At 40.6% G+C, this 17,384-nt stretch overlaps 1 protein-coding gene across 2 annotated transcripts in view; it reads left to right on the forward strand.

The window, feature by feature from the left end:
• The window catches only part of STAC (SH3 and cysteine rich domain), a 74,514-nt gene that overhangs the window by 16,827 nt on the left and 40,303 nt on the right, over positions 1-17,384 (forward strand). For both annotated transcript variants that reach the window (XM_062567892.1, XM_062567893.1), the window contains exon 2: positions 7,162-7,438. In XM_062567892.1, the coding sequence (XP_062423876.1) occupies positions 7,162-7,438 (277 nt within the window). The remainder of the gene's footprint in view (positions 1-7,161; positions 7,439-17,384) is intronic.

Consider the following 17,384-nt stretch of genomic DNA (forward strand, 5'->3'; position numbering starts at 1 on the left):
ATGCACAGCTGCCAAGGCTGTAGTACATCAGGAGAGGGTTGAGAATGTGTAATTTGCAGTGACATTTTTAGGAGCAGTGACAACGGAACATCTCTTAGGATTTCGTGCTTTGGAACCCTTAGGCTCTTCCAGGGATTTTTGCTGTTACATCCTGACATGCCAATCAGTGTTGTATTATTCCAGCTAGGACTGTACATATGAAACAAACTCAAAGCAAGAGCCCTGCCTGGAAAAGTTTATAAACTAGATAAGTTGGAGGATCAGTGGGTGAGCTTCGAAAATAATGTGGGGCAGGAGGCAAGCAAGATGATGGCAGTTGGAGGAGCAAGAGCTGGCCACAATAGCTGGAGGTACCCAACAAATCACTAACATAATCATCAGGTATTACAGAAAAGGTCTCCCCTTTGAGTAGTCCAATACAGTATTCCAGTAGACTTTTTTTTTTCCCAACAGCAATAACAAACATACTTGTTCTAATGCCAGCTATGCAATCTGTTTGGGAAAATACACAAATATAATACATAGCAGATTCAGCAAGAATGACACTCCCTCTTTGTCTGTAACAGATTAGAAGGATAAAACTTCCAAGAAAACTGGGTAGAGCAGACACAAATTCATGGTAGGACCAGATTCTCGTACTTTATAAAATCAGCAGCAATTGAAGTCAGTTTAGCTAATTCAGTTTGTACTAGTAGAGTATTTGTGCTGTTCATTATTTGGAAAGGAGAAGGTAAAAAAGAGATCTGCTTTACTTACAAATTTTAAGGAGTCTTTGCCAATAAACAAAATGAACCTTGTAAGTGCTTTTTATGTTGTTAATGCTATAAGACATGGTACTTCTCTCATCAGCAGGCAAACACCCATATTATTTATGAAATTGCATACTGGCTTTATGGATATCGTAATGTTATTTTTGCTCATTAAAATGCCCAGGCAATGCATTTGTAAATCAAATCCAGAAAAAAATAACTTGTGTGTGCTCAGAAATCACTTACGTTTGTATCTCTCAAATTTAAGATCGTCAGCCCCTAGGCTCACAAAAAGTGAGCATTTCTTTTTGAGTTGGTTCCCCGTTCGCTCATAATCAGCAGAGCTAGCTGTAGCCCAGCACTGCGCCGAGGCCAGATAGCACCCTGGTGACATCCAGTTCTTCCACAAACTTAGTTAATTTGTGAAGTACGTTCCAGGGGATGCTAATGCAAATTGAATGCTCTTTGACCCAGCTAACAGATTGTGCTCAGCAGGACAACTTCTATTTGTCAACAATTTTGTCCCTTCCCTTATTTGAAAGACTCTTCTGGTAATGTACAGTGTACCCAGCACGCTCTCTAGTGAATCTATACAGCGCTGTCTGGACCCTGCGCACTGAAAGCCTATTATAACAATGTGACAGTCAAGTAATTTGGAAACTTAGGGTAAGAAGCACAAAGGAAGAAGAAATGTTTCCTCCTAGAAGGTGGATGTTTATCTCAGCAATGAGTTAAATCTGTTGCTGCTGCATTTTTTAGCCCATTTTTATAAACAAAATAAGTGCTTTTTCTAAAAACTGCAGGAATCAAACTGAGTCTGATGACAGCTCATTCCAGTTCTGTCAATACCCTGCATTACTTGTAATCCGTGTAATGATATTGCTAATGCTAGTGTAAAGAAAGGGACAAAAAAGAGCAAGCAAATTTTTTATTATTATTACTAGCATAGTAGCACAGTGACAGAGCTATGTCTGAAACTGAGGGGTTAGCTACATGGTCTGTCAGTAAGGGACAGTTGACAAGCCTGGTTCATTTGCTATTCTCTCATGGAAGACAATTAAGAGTGGAAACATATGAGAACAGTCTCCTTGTTGGCCTCATGCTGCACTGAGGGGTTCCGAGCCATCTCCTGCTGCCAACAAAGACGGTTAGATGTGACTGAGAGGGAACAAGACTAAATGTGCTGGGAAATCATACAATTTGGGCACTGTCCATAAGGGTTGCTCTGAACAGTAAAACTGATGATCTAAGCGAACCTAATGTGATACAACAGTTTGTCCTCCCGCTAGGCAGCATTCACCCTGAGATCACTGATGAGGGAGGCTGTGGTGTGCCAGAGAGAGGAATGAGATGTTTGCGTGTGGGACTTGGAGGGAGTGAGGCTCTGTCCTCAGCTTTGAATGGTGAGAAGATGTGATGGAGAAGTTATGCTAGAGAGATGATGATGGTAGTGGAGGTGCCTATATTGACATTTGATTTTGTTTGGGAGCATGGTTTCGAGATGGACCTGCTCAGGGCAACTGAGGTGCTTGTTGTGGAGCAGCCTGGAAGAGTGCAGGCTGCCTTACTCTGGGGCTTGGTTGTGCTCTAGCTGGGCACCTCATGCCTTACGGGGTTAAGGCGCATTTGGTCCACAGCAAGCTTAAGGTTTTCTGTGCCCTGAAATGCATACGGTGTGTATGTCGAGTCCTCGACACCAGCTGTGTCATTCTCCAGATCTGCTCCTAGTGAGCTGTGCTGTCTGCTAATGTAGATATAGCCAGAAAGGGCAGGGAGCTAGAGGTCCTAAAAACCAGGGGAACAGTTAAGAGCCTAAACAAATTATTCCTTGTGGTAGGGCAATTCAAAATCAGACTTTCTTATTTTCTTTTTGTAATTGCAAAGCCAGTAATTAGAAAACAGCTCAGATCACTGACATCTTCCCACCTTCCACGTGTTGCTTAAACCAAAATGTAGAAGATGGTCATATGCTTCCACTTTTTAAGTAAAACAAAGCCTTAGTGAAGGTAAGTACAGTTTCCATTCAAATCAAGAGCAGCTGTATCTGCAAACAGTAGGACTGAATTTCACCAACTGTCCTGCTGCCTCCTGTTTTCTGATTATAGCAGCTAAAGAATTGCAGTGCAAGGGAATTAGGGTATTAGGAATGGAGGAGGCACCGATAAGCTGTGGTTCTCCAGAGCATCCTGATCCCTTGAAGCATGAACATTCAGTAATATTGTGAGGAAGAAGGAGATTGTGCCGGATGATACTGAAAAAAAAAAAAAAGGTTAATTAAGCTCTGAGGTTTCGCTATTGTACTTACCTCTACCCTGCCTGCAGGGTAAGCATGTGCAGTCGCTGAGAGTTTGTGTAACTGACAAAATACTTTAACTTAGGGACAGACAAACTTTTCCCCAACTCTAATTGCAAACCACAAGAACATCCTGGATTTGAAATCAAAGGTTCATGTTTCTAAAGGGCCAGTGCTGTGAAGTCCTGCAGTTTTTATTACAAGCCTAGAAAAACTCTTGTGTTTGTGGAATCTCACTTCTTTTTTTTTATTATTGTTTAAATTAAAGCTAATTTGTAGCTTTCCTTGCAGAGAAGAAAATGTGAAAGGGCTAAGAAAAGTATCTCAAGTATGTGGCTTAAAGCCTTGCTTTGGGTTTTTTTTATTTGTTTTTCAGACCCAATACATGATTTTTCAGTGCATGTAGTCCTTCAAAACTGAAGCGATGAAGCAGCTCAAATGCGGAACTTCCCCAGCCTCATCTTTTTACGAAGTTTGGTAGTATTGCTATTGAGATTTAACTGTGGACTCATTAACTTTGTAGAATGAAATTAAGAATTCTAAAATTTGCCTTCTTTGACCCTGTAGAGACAGAGGAAGCTGATTTCTGTTTCGAGTGACTCCTACAGCAGCTCCATTTGGAGTTAAAGACATCACAAATGCATTAAATAAGTTTAAAGAAAATCAAAAACAGGCCAAATGCTATAGGTCTGTTTTTAACTGCATGTTTATAATCTTCCAATAAAAGAATGAGGCCAGGCCACAGCAAACTACACAATAAGGTAATCATGATATTTTAAGGAAGGAAAGTCATACTTACTTGACTATAGCACAAGGAAGCTTAGAAGCTTTCATAGGAGTTTCCATAGAAGCATAAGCTTCTCTGCTTTTACAATTTAAATTATTTGCACAACCAGCTGTCATTGCCCTTGTTTAGGCCATCTTTTCCTGGGTAAACAATCATACACCTGTACCATATTTCAAATTCTCTCCTAGGCTAGTTTTTCTTGCCCATCTAATATGAGGAAGGAAAGGTGGATCAAATTTTAAAATGTAGTACCAGATTTCTGTTGCCATGTCCTCTCATATACATTTATGCAAAATGGATATAAAACATTCGGGTATGAGAGATGCCCAGATACTTTTTTACAGGTATTTTGCAAGTACTGAGCAGAAGTTTGTAGTGATCTGTGCGAAATATTAAGCATTACCTGTGGACTGCATTTTTGCACACTCACTCCTGTACACATATAACCTACCCGGGATAGAATGACCACACACTTGTGCTGGTGCATTAAGTACATAATGCAAAGCAACTGCACAGGTGTCTTCCAGCCTGAATTCCGGCAAGTATGAAGTCCACATGTGGGTAACAATTAGGTTGATCACCTTGTTTGGGAATAGTTTAGGTATATTAGCACAGGACAGTGCCCAGGAGTCTTGGAGCGGTTTAGTAGCTTGTGCAGAGATGCCTGCCAAGTCTGTGGACTTGCTCTTGTGTAATTGTGTCCTGCTCTGTACCCCACTGGTGCCAATGCACAGAGCATATACACAAATTGTACGTTCACATTAGTGTGTGTACATATGTTCGGGCATGCGCTGCCTGGATGCTGTCCTACTCCTCCTTGGAAAACTACAGACTCTTCTGCCTAGGGGAGGAAGGGCTGCTGGTACATCCCTTCACTGCAAAAGAGAACAGACTAAGACTATTAAATGCAGAACTGCCTAAAACATACTGTATACATTGCCAAACTAGCAAGACAGTTGTTTCACATTAAAACAAATTCTGTATTCTACTGCTTAGTCCTCTTCCTGTGGCAGAAGCAATGTTTTTGAATTTAATTAACTTCATGTGGCACTGTAGAAATGGATGGCAAATCAATAATGAATGCCATTTCCATCACCTTGTGGTGCTGTAATTCTCTGTGTTTCACTACCCTAATTAGGTCTGACTTCTACGAGAACTGCTTCAGGAGCAAGGGGTGAATTATTGCTGAGCGCCTGACCGTCTCTAGGGAAATGAAGTAATCTCAGTTCTGAGTAAACTCAGTAATTTTAGGTGCCGGTAACTTAACATCCAAGTGGGAGAGGGAGGGTCCCACCATTTTTTGGTGCTGCCATGTGGTGGTTTTCAGGCTCAGTGAGTCCAAGAGTTAGGCTTCAGCTGAAGGAGTCTCATAAGCTGCTCTTGCCTCACACTTAGCCATGTAGTCTCTCCTATTTACACATCCTCCCCGAGACTGAGTGTGGGCAAACAAGTGAGCATTTCCTCTGTCTGAACCCAGGGCTCTTCCTGGGAGCCGGGATCACGTGTGCAGATGAGAGCAGCAGATGAGGGACCAGCCCCTCGCTGTCACCCATCCCTGCTCCTCGGGTCAACACCGAGGAGCAGTGCAGGGATTGGGAGGTTTCACTGTTAGAGAGCTGAGAAATCCACAGTGTGACAAACCCAAACATCGTCAACCCCAGGCAAGGTTGTATCTGCCTGGTCATTGGCCTCGGGGAGTTCACTGGTTTGAAAGGCGGGCAAAGAGGGTCTTTCTCCTGCTTGGAAAGCCCTGGGCATTGGAAGGTGGGAGAGACTACCGTGCAGGAGGGCACCATGCTTCTGTCCCACAGAGTGCTTTAGGCTTCATCGTTTAGAAAATGGACAGAAAGAACTGGTCAGAAACAAAAACGAGGGAGAGCAGTGCCTTGAGGCCACTATGTCAGTGTTACAGGCGGGTGCCATGCTTTTTTAGGAAAGTATGTGAACCTCTTCCTTTTATATTAGTGTGAATTATGGTTCCCAATCATCATTGTTTCTAACATAAACAGTTTTTAATACAAACCATCCTTGCTGCTTACCACCGACGAACTGTGTGGCATGGAAAATTTCAGTTGTTACATCAGGTTTGCCAGGAGAATTACCACAGGGATTGAAATCATTTTGCGGTGGTTGAAATAATACTGTGTGAAAGGAGAGATGGAGATATTATAGGGATAGTGTAGTGGTTATCACATCTGCTTTACACACTGAAGGTCTTGGGTTCAAGCCCCGGTGGAACCAGCACCAGCAAATCTTTGGGAGGTTGGACTAGATGATCTCCAGTGGTCCCTTCCAACCTTACTGATTCTGTGATTATAGGTAGCAAACATGAAGCAGAAACCAAACTGGCTCTCCCAAAGTGCTTTCCTTTCACCCTGACTGCACTCCTGAGCCTTCAGGGGTGGTAGCCTGCAAACATGTGTAGTCGATATCGTGATAGCTCCTATCCCTTACCTAGCACCCTGCTCAGCCTTACAAAACATCATCATGGGGAAGGATGAGAGGAGTTCTAATAAAGTACAAGACTGTTTACGGGTAAAGAGGCATAAAAAAAATTTGAGTTAATGATGCAATATTGTGCTAAATATTCTGACAACACAATATACAATACAATATACTAGAATATACATGAATGTGTGTGTTAAAAAGTGTTAGTTACTAAGTTAACTACTAGCTAATCAGCTATACAGAAACTACTGTTCTGGAGCCTCTTTTCCTTTAAAAAAAATAAAACAATAATTTCTCAGTCAAAGCTCCACATAGTCCTCGGTTTGCCAAGTTCAAGACAGTTAGGTATATCAAATCTGTTTGATGTATTAGTGCCTCCTGTAATGCCATTTAACAGCCTTTTTTGAAATGGCTTTACAGGCTGCTTAAGGACCAGGCAAGGGTGAATAATACTTAAATTTCTCTCATGCTTGAATACAGGGGTATATTCTGCTATGTGTACAACTTTGTGTACAGCTCTTTGCAGTGTGTAGAACTCTTTGCTGCATTTGTGCGTACAACTCTCTGCAGTATCTCTTCACTGTCACACCTGAAAATGGCAATAGGAGCATTCATTAGGGCTATCTGATTCATTTCCTGTTAGAAAATCTATGTAAAATGGTTTATTTTCTAATAGTATGCTGTTCTCTTTGCTCTGAAATTGGTCGTTAAACTGTAGAGTCAACATTATTTGAGCGAGCGGCTGCTCTGCTTGTGGACACTCTCCCCAATGTGCTGATAATGTCAACTGGGTTCATGCATCAGAAACGCACCCCAAACTCGAGGACCTTGCCTGGCTGTTCAAGGGAGAAAGGAAGTAATTGTAAATGGTTTGTTTGTTGCAGCTGCAGAAACTGAAACGATCCCTCTCCTTCAAGACCAAAAGCTTGCGGAGTAAAAGTGCAGACAACTTCTTCCAGAGGACTAATAGCGATGTCAAACTGCAAGTGGACTTGATGCCGGAGGTGAGCACAAGCACTGGCCAGCTCCCCAGCTCCGAGAGCCAGGCATCCTCCCCCGCAAAAGCCCAACAGCTGCCGGAAAACAACAAGGCTCATATCTTCCAGGAGCATATCTTCAAAAAACCCACCTTCTGTGATGTCTGCAACCACATGATTGTTGGTAAGAAACGATTTTTGAGCTCTCTGTGTGCCTCCCTTTTGGAAAACGCAGAATGACCTTTCCATAGCTCACGTAATCTCAGATGTGTACTTGAGAGTCCTAGTGCAGGAGAAATCTGAACTTGTGTCACATCTGCCTACTTTCTTGATATGTGCTTTTTGATGTCACAAACAGTGTAAGCTCCACATTTGCTCACTGATTCCTTCTGTTGCAGATGGGTCATAAAACATAAGTGAGGGCTTCACCTAGAGTCAAATTCTGCTCCCATTCAAGTCACACTGAGCACTGTTGCATGTTAGGCTAGAAACAGCAGAAATTGTTCTTGTGCATTTGGGTCTAGAGTCCTTATTCCTTCCCACTGCAGTAATTTTAACTCTCATGTTCCTCATGACTGGTGCCGAAACCCTGTGGTGCTTCCCGTTCCTGTTCATTATGGTCACTACGCCCAGCTTCCCAGCTTCCTCATGTGCCACTTTAATAACAGCTGGGGGGATGTCTGGGATACATGTTTTGGGAGGCCAGGTCAACAGAACAAATAATAGTTGAGTTCCCACTGAAAACTTTCTTAGGATTGTTGATTTAGGTCTTTCTCTCTTCTACCCAGTCCTTGTCACTCACAAAACCTCATACAAGCTTTATATCTTAGAAAGATCCTCCCCTCTCCTGTCTGAAACTGTCCATAGATATGTAAGTAACTGCCGTGAACTGACTGATAGACAGACAGGCAGACAGACATATATAATAGAGCTAATAACTTATTAACATCTCAGCCTTTGTAGTGAGCAAGGCAGGAAGTCCCTGTTGTCATACTCCTCGTTCTGCTTCCACGGTAATATTCACCACAGTGTGGAAGACCTACAAAAGTCCACCAGATGATCTGTGGGGCTTTGCAATAAGAGGTCAAGAAAGAAGTGTCAGCAGATGGCTGGAGGTGTAGAACACGCAACATCTGACAGAAGTGACCGTGCAGGAGCTGTTATTCAGTTGTCTGGTCCTATAAATTCACACCTTTGCAACTGGCCTGTTATGCATGTGATTTGGTCTTCTTGCTGCTTATTATCTAGTTGTCACAGCAAAAGGGAATAAGAATTAATCGCAGAATAAATTCAATGCCATTGTAACAATTTAAAAGTGTGCAAGTGATTGAATTTGCATGTTCCTGTATTTCCATAGGCAGTCAGTGGAGTGAAACACTGGTATAGTTTCATGTAGAAGTAGGAATACAAGTCTTTAAGTACGAACGATTGTCTCTAATTTTGTTAGCTTATTGTAAGAAGCTCTTGTCCATTGCCATGCAAGTTACTGCCTTTCAGATAACAGTATGGTAAGTTCCTGAAAGACATTGATTTTATTGCTTACCCTTTCTCAAAGAATGGTACCCCTTTTCACATGGGACGACTCAGTCTTCTCCCCCTGTAATGGAAATCATATTCTTTGGAAAAGGTAGCTGTCTACAGAATGTTAAATCTGATGTAAAACATCATAAATGCGTCCATAAATTGAGGTATTAAAAATATGAGGCCTGATTTCATCCTCACAGCATTGCTGTTCTACTGAATTCAGAGATGAGTTCTGACCACAGATTTTCAGTGTTATTCTCCAATGTTTTATGATTCCTTCTACTTTAAGGGGTAGAAAAAGTCAGAGGAGGAATGAATAAAGCATTAATATCAGGGAAGTTTATAGTTCAGAGATTGAGAGGAAGTCTGGAAGATAGGTAATTAGTTGCAATAGCTTCTTTGTATGGAAGCAGATCCAGAACTTGTCTCCTCCTCTCATGTGGATGAATGTGCTATCAAAGCTTAGTTTCACAAATATATACTGCAAATATAAATGCTTCACATTTCTGGGAAGCTTTTCATTGCAGTTGTATGGAGATTAACATGATCACAAATCTACACGACTCAGCAATACTGTTCCAAAACAGTGCTGCTCAAGACAGATTAGTACTGGCAGCAAACTTTGCACAGAGCTACTCCACTTCGTAAACACACATGCACTTTTGCCTTTGCTAGGCTTTGTGTCCTGCCTGAGATAGGGGAGTCCTGAAGCATAGCTGTAAGCTTCAAAACATCAGCTGTGACCCCACCTGCCTTCTGAACTTTTTCCTCTTCTCTCCTCTGAGGATTTCCCTTTTCTGTTCTGCATTTTAGCCCTTTTGTTAGAGAGAGAAGCCTTTCATGTTTGCTGAGTAGAAGATAATGCAACTTATTTTGTCAGGCAGCAGGCTGAATCAGCTGAATTGCTCTCACCTCCTCCAGCAGAGCTTCTCTTGGAGATATCACAGAAAAGCTGTTAAGAGTTTTACCTTATAATGCCTTTAAATCTAGAGGCCCTGATTCTCGTAGACAAGAGTCTGCCATATTCTAATAATCCTCTCTCTTTGATCCTTACCACCGTCATGCCTGGTTTCACTGTATTGTATTTTAAACAGCATGGGAGAGCTAGATGTTACTGTTTGCAGCTCAGTTAATCCACGTAAGTTGTGCAACTGCTGGTCATGGGGATGTTGAAGCAAAACAAGCAGCTTTTCAGGAAATTGTGTCAGTCCTACTCCCAAAGACATCTTGAAATTATTCATTTTTCTCTAGTGATTCTGAATATATCCCTGCAACACGGAGCACCATTTGTTCCCTCTATTTGCATGTTTTACTGACAGCGACAGCTGAGATTAATGAGTCTATGGCTTTAAATTCTTTATTGGTGAGAGTAAAGGCAAAGGCTGGTTATATGTTTTGAAGACTAGGGGAAAGAGTCCAGGAAAATCCCAGCTTGACTTTAGATGGCTGCAGTTTTGCCACCAAGGAGGGTTCCAGGATCACCTTAAATGGCTGTTTGATCTGTGAACTGAGTAGCGGTACAGCATGATGAGCAGTGCACAACACAAGCTTGCAGTATGAGCTTCGATCTTGCTCGTGTGCCAGAGTGGTTTTGTAGCTTCAGAGTGAGCAGGCCGCTTCGAGCACAGGCAGCAGGCTCCCTGTGCTGCTCTTTTCACTGACAGCAAAATTACAGCAAAGGAGCATGAAACATTATCTTCCTACAGAAAATATGTGCATCATCTCTCCTTGATCATTAGGGACTATAAGCCAAATTTTGCCTTTGAGATGCAGCACGTGCGCCTGTTTGTTCATTTGACAGAAGCACAGTCATAAGATAAAGGTCAAATATGTGTAATTGGTCTCAGCTTTCAAAGGAGGATGTTTACTAGGATCAGTATAATGCAAACTTACTCATTCAAAAGCTTTACATGCATCTCAGAATACACTGAAGTATATTCAAAAGAAGTTCTGTCTCTTTGCTCTGAAATAAGGTATTAATGGTGTGTTCTAAGCCTCACATTAAAGACATGAGTTCAAGTGTTCCTATAAACTGTACTACACTGGGGCAGAAGTTCCACCTCTAAACGAAAGGACTAAACAAAAGGATAATTTGCCATAGAAGAGCAATTTCCTCCCAAATCAACTATTATTTTAGGTTCTAGGGAATTCAAGAAGAGAATTCTCTTCTGCCATTATGATCTTCAAGTGTTCATCAGTTTGGGACTGAAGATTCAGCTCCATGGTTTGTTACGTATTTTCCTAAATACAAGGACATCCTCGTGTAGTTCACCCATGAATACCCTCTCACAATACGAATTTTAGAAACCACTTGATTTGTTGTTATTTCTGCTATTATTTATTACTCCTTTAGTATTTAGCCAGTGCAAGGAATCTAGTGGAATTTGCCAAAATATCATTCATTTAGAAGAAGCTGAAGTGTTTGCTTTACATCACTGTGAAAAAAGAAAATGAAGCTCAGAGGCATGTATTGACTACAATGTTGTGTGTTTTAGCAAGAATGCAGTAAAAACTTCGGCAATGTCCAATAAGGGGAGACAAAACTATCTGATGCCTGTAAAGATAGAAACTGTTAAATTAATGTTGCATCAGATTAGAGGCTTAAAGTATGCCAATCAGAAGCTGGTTCTTGGTCTTAGTCTCTGATGTGTCATCAGTCATCTCTGTGGTACTTTACTCTTGAAGAAAACATGATGTCAGTACTCTACTCTTGGAAAAACATTGTGTATTTTTAAAAAATCTCCATCTGTAGACTTCTTCTCAACATTTTACTCATTTGCAGTTCATTTCCTGTACTGACTCATGTGGAAAAAATTTTATTTTCCACACATTCCAAGCATATTACATGCAATTAATATATTCCTGTCTAAGTCAAATATAAGTAGTGTAGCAAAAAGTAAGCCACTTTGGTTTTATAAATAGCTGGCTTGGAAGTCAGTCCTTCAGAGTGTTTTAAGGAAATAGCCACTCAGTTTTAACAACATCATTGTATATTTCTCTCCCTCTCTCTCTGTGTGTGTGTGTGTGTGTATACATATTACATGTGTATATATACATGTAAAGTATATTGAAAGGTTTCATTCCATGCTTAACCTAAATTCTGACATGCACCTGTTTTACTGAGATATACATTGGGGTATCTTTGCCTCAAAAAGCATGCTATAATGCAATTAACTTTCAGAAAGACCAGACAGAATTGTGGTCTGCAATGACCAGTAATAGTCCAAAGTAGGTCCTTTTGGTTCATTCCATCACTGTGCAATCTTTGGATATTTTGTAATATTTAGACTATCAGCAGCAGCAGGACTACAAATCAATGCAGAGACAAAATGCACATATTTTTCATTAAAACATTGCATATAAGTAATCTATCCTCGAATAGATGTTTGTTCACCTTTCAAAAATTGCATGTTGTCATGGTTTTCCATGGCAGTGTAGATACTGAATTTAATTTAAAAGATGAATTGGACAATGTGGCCTGTGTACCTGAGGTAAATGTTTTTACAGTTAGTCTTAGGGCAATTAAGCTTTTGGCTGGGATATAGTCTCCAGACTTTTGCAGCCCCAGCACTCTAGTATCCTCTCTCAGAGAACTAACTAGGCTGCAGACAGGGAAACTTGTGGAAAGTAAGCAAAAAGAAAAAGAAGTAAAACCAGTAATCATGCCCTAGCACAGCTGACTTCCAATCTACTAGTCAGCAGCACTTAAGAGGTGAAACTCTGCTAGCTCTTGAGTATTGATTCATTCCTACCACTTTATTTTCAGCAATTTAGCAGTAATTTAGGAGTTTCAACCAACCAATTCAAAACATCACAAATATGTCTCTACAACCACATCTTTTAGAAACACTTTGTATTTATTTTATACATATATATACATATATAGTCTTTATTTAACTGTTTGGCCATATTATGCTGCTGTGGCTGTTAGAACTTTCAGCTATTTTCACCCCCGAAGTTGCAGTGTAGCATTCACCATAAAGCTAGGCTCAAAGTGGATAAACAGGCCTAGCTTTTCCAATGCTAGAATGAAAGAAAGAAATCCGAACTGGAGTTACGGTCCCTCATTTTCACATGTCGCTACATCTGTACCTCTTCTCCCAGGCTATCAGTGATTGCAACCAACAAGTAATGGAAAACTCCATAATTGGAGGGACTGTTTATATAACTGTAATTTATGAGGTTGTTTATTAAATATAACAAACTTCACAGAAACTATGACATCAGTACATTCTGTCTCCGGTCTGGTTGTCTCCCTCATAAAGAGTATTCTTGACATTTTTAAGCTTGCTTCCTCATTGCATTAAGCAAGTAAGTAAATAAACACTCTTTTTTAATCCAGAGCCTACATTTATTTCACTTGCTTCAGGTAGACAAGGATGCAAGAAACAGTCACGGGCTGGTCACCATTGCCTGACATCTACACAGGGTAGAAGTCCTGCTGGGCAGCGTAGCTGTAACTGAAGCTGTTCCCGGGACTATGGAAGTTTGGAGGTCTCCCCAGAGCTCTTCAAAAATGAATCCAATTTTATTTGCCCAGAATTTTCTTGCAGGCTGAAGGAAAAAATAATGAACACTGTTACTCAATCAGTGCTCATCCCTGCCCTCTCCTCCTCCCAGTCCCTATGACATCTCTCAGCTCCAGAGGGAAAAATACCTGGATTGCCACCACAACAACAAGGGAGTTGTCTCCTGTAGAGAACAGGAAGGCCACCAGTGGAGGAGATCCCTCTGGAGCAGCTTGCGGAGGACAGCTGGTGCCTACTCCATGAGTGTCATAGTCGAGCCTTCCCAGATCTGTTTCCCAGTTGGTACGGTACTACAGTGTAATATAGTGTGTCTATGTCTATGAATATTACATATTATTAATGCAAGAAGACAACGGACTTCCATTTGGAAATAAGTTCTCAAAAGCAACTGAATCCAGCCTTGTTTCGTTTTGATTGTGAGGGAAAGGGACAGTTTCATAGCTTTGTCAGTGACTGCTACCAGGTGCCATCCTATACATTATTAAATGGCCTAAAGACCCTGGCTCTTCCCCCCAGTAAATGCACTTGCGAAGGAGATTTAAGTTCTCATTCTACCTGACTCTGAATGGATCTGGGCACCTGAATCTTCTGGCACGTCTGAGAATCAATGTGAGTGAGAATTACTTCAGCCTCTTCTGATCTGTTGTGCAAGAGCTTAGGGCAAATGTAAACTTTTTTTTTTTTTTAACATGTATCTGTGGAAAATTGATGCAAAATAATAATTTTAACATACATATTAGCTTGAAGTTGAGCCTGACTCCTCCTAGAGTTTCTTTCTGGAGTTAATAACTCCCTTATATATAATGAGTTAATAAGCATAGAACTTCCCACTATTGAGAGGAGCTTTGTAACAGGAGCTTTACAAGAGCTAAGCAAGAGCCTTCTTGAGGTATGAAGTTAGGCAGTACATTAATCAAACTATACAGTTGCAGTTAAGTCTAGTGTTAGGCACTAATCAGGAATAGACAATATCATCTGGACTCTGTATAAACTTCCCAGGAACTGGATAGTTTGCACAGTATAATACATAAAATGTGGATGAACGGATAGGAGGATAGGTAGAAATACACACACTATGTATAATATAAATTTGCTTCATTGGTACCTCTCCTGTTTTTTCTATCCATGACTAGCAATATCCAATTCATGCAGCCCTACATTTGTAAATAATCTAAAGAGGGCCACAAATTATCCCCACATGAAATTATTATTTTTCTTTGGTAATAAGGAGCTAAACATACTTTAAAGCAATTATTGAAAAGCAAGTATATTTAGTTTGTTTATCCTCTGGGAGGGCTTCCTCCTCTGAGATGAGAATGTTATCAGTAAATTGGATAATCAGGAACTGCTTAGCTGAGAAAAGAGGGTGGAAATATATTTTAAATTCTAATTTGTCCTTAAAAAACATCAAGCATGTTTCACATTTGTTACTAGATAACTTTGTTCAAACTCTCTCTAAATTTCGGGAAATTGTGATTAATATTAAATTGCAGTTGCTCTCCAGTGAAAAAAAGACTTTAAAGATGTTGACCGACATTTGCTGCTTAACTAAAAGTAAAACAATAAAATTTTACAGTGCATCTACAATGAGTATTTTGAAGTCATGTTAGATAAGTCAATTTTGATGAAAAATGACATTGAAAAACTCCACCGTTGCTGAATTAATGTTTATCTTAGGTACTTTTGTGGTTCCCATGACCACTCAGTAGTGGCAATTTCTCCTAAAACCAGCCCTAGAGAAGAACATAATGGTAATCTTAAACTTTTTTGAAAATCTGGAATGAAGGAGAATGCAATACTTTTTATGTTCTATAAAGTACTCTTTTTCAAGCTCAAATGGGTCATTCGATGTTTCTAGACTAGCAAATTAAATATAGACTAGCAAATTAAATATAGCAAATATATTTATTTTATCTAGACTAGCAAATTAAATATATCTTTTTTGAAACTGACCTTCTAATAAAAATATTTTTCTACATGGAGTTTTTATCTACCAGGGTACTACTGTTATGTGGATAATTGTATTGCCAGATAGCTGATGAAGGTGTCATCTGGAGAGAAAATTATTAGGAGTTTCACCTTACTACAAGTTGTAGAAGGTGTAAAATGATGCAATTAGTAGAAATACTTCTGTGAGAAAATAGAACATTGACATCATATAAAGTTAAATGACTGTCCACAGTTGCTTGTCACTTGCAGAAGTGAACAATGTCCCTGTGGCTCATCTAGAGATTGCATGCTGAGACTTATCACCTCTGCTGGCCTCTTTCTGCTTTTATAATATGAATGCAAGTAGATGCGAGTTCAGCAATCAGTGCTAAACTAGGTAAAGTCTAGGTTGCCAGCTATACACAGTCTGTAACTTTTTTCCTCTGACGTAAGTTTACCTTATATGCTGAAGGATGCTCCACTCACACTGATCCCTTTCCCGGTTTCAAATTCTGAAGACATGCTATGTGTTTGGAAACTGTGATTACATTACAATTTCCTCTATAACATGCAGGCAGTATCCTAACCAAGACCTTGAAATATTTTGTTTAGACCACTAGAATGCTTAATATTACTGCTTAATAGAAGAGATGGAAGAAAAAGAAAAGATTGCTGTGTTCTCATCCCCACTGCTTGACCTTCCCCACCTAGACAGTAAATGGGATACAGCTCAGATAACCCCTGAGTCAGTGTGAACTGGGAAGCCATGGCCAATATTTCCCCAACTGACTTCCTTGGCAATGACAGAAGAGAGGCTGTAGAGTAAATGCCTAGGAAGATCTCACCAGATGAGGGTTGGTCATATTGATAAGGAAACTTGTATTTACACTGTAAATATTGCCCATTTTTCTAGCCACATCTCTCAGTAGCTTAGAGGTCACTCATAGCCCTAGATCAGTGACACGTGAAACACCTGGAAGAGATTCTGTGCTGGCATACATCTTTTCTGCAGCACAGGGAGTTGTGTAACTGGTACCACTTTACCTTCCCATTTGAGCACACACGCAGAATATTGGCATCACCAGGGATTCATCTGCTCATATGCTCACAGCTACACGGTGTGAAGTTGTTTGCTGTGCAGGATTTGTTAGAGCTAGTAAAAAAAGAGAGGTTATACCAAGATGCCTGGCAGATTTTGCTATGATGCTATCCCTCAACCCAGCTGAGGGTGGATGTCCATTTTCCGTTATTCAGCTCCGGATGGGACAAACAACCACTGAATATGACGCATCTCAAATGTCAGGAGAAGAGCAGATACAGGATGATTCCTCTTGAAGAGCAGCAGATGAGCAACAACCTCTGATGAACAATTGTTGTTTTCTGTAACGAGCTGATGAAACGCTCTGGCAGACTGAAATGTGCAGTGGTTTTCTCCCGGGACATCAAATTCTTTGTTAGCTGAAATAGAGATTTTTCTGAGGAGCAGTAGAGAGTTCAACACTTTGGTGGGACTTTGATAGGATTTGGGTGCCTTTCTCACAGATACTCTTTTAAAATGCCCCATCTAGGAAATTCAGGCTATTTCCTAACGAAAAAAAAAAAATCAGAAATGATTCTGAGCTCCTGTCACAGTTGAGACATAGTGAATGCTAACCCACAGTGATCTGGACACTGGGTTTTATTTAAGAAGCAGTGAGATTAGAGCTCTTACCCTACTTGATTATCTCATACACTCACTTGCTCACTGCCCCACACACTGCCCCTACATTCCCTAGGTCCGACCACATTTCCACTAGTCTGGGAATGCTGGGCAGAAAGTCACAACAGTTTGTGCTGTGCTGCTCCTCCCAGTCACCAGTCTCTGGTGTCACCAGCCATGGTCCCTGGGCATTTCCTGGCATTCAGCTCCACACATCTCCCTTTTCTCATGGATCTTCAATTGTTGCACCTAGGCTGAAAGTTTTCATTTGAACCTCTTTCCCCATTTAGTATTTCCATTTCTGATTTCAGGTTGGCTATGGAAAAGAAGTCAAAACACCTTAATTTTGCAGAAGCAAAATACTATAACTAACTGTAGGAGTACCTTCCCTGAAAACAGATCCCACAAACCTGGTATTTCAGAGGCTGCCGTTTCCCCTGCTGTGATAA

This window comes from Rhea pennata, chromosome 2, assembly GCF_028389875.1.
Source record: "Rhea pennata isolate bPtePen1 chromosome 2, bPtePen1.pri, whole genome shotgun sequence".
Lineage (NCBI taxonomy): Eukaryota > Metazoa > Chordata > Aves > Rheiformes > Rheidae > Rhea > Rhea pennata.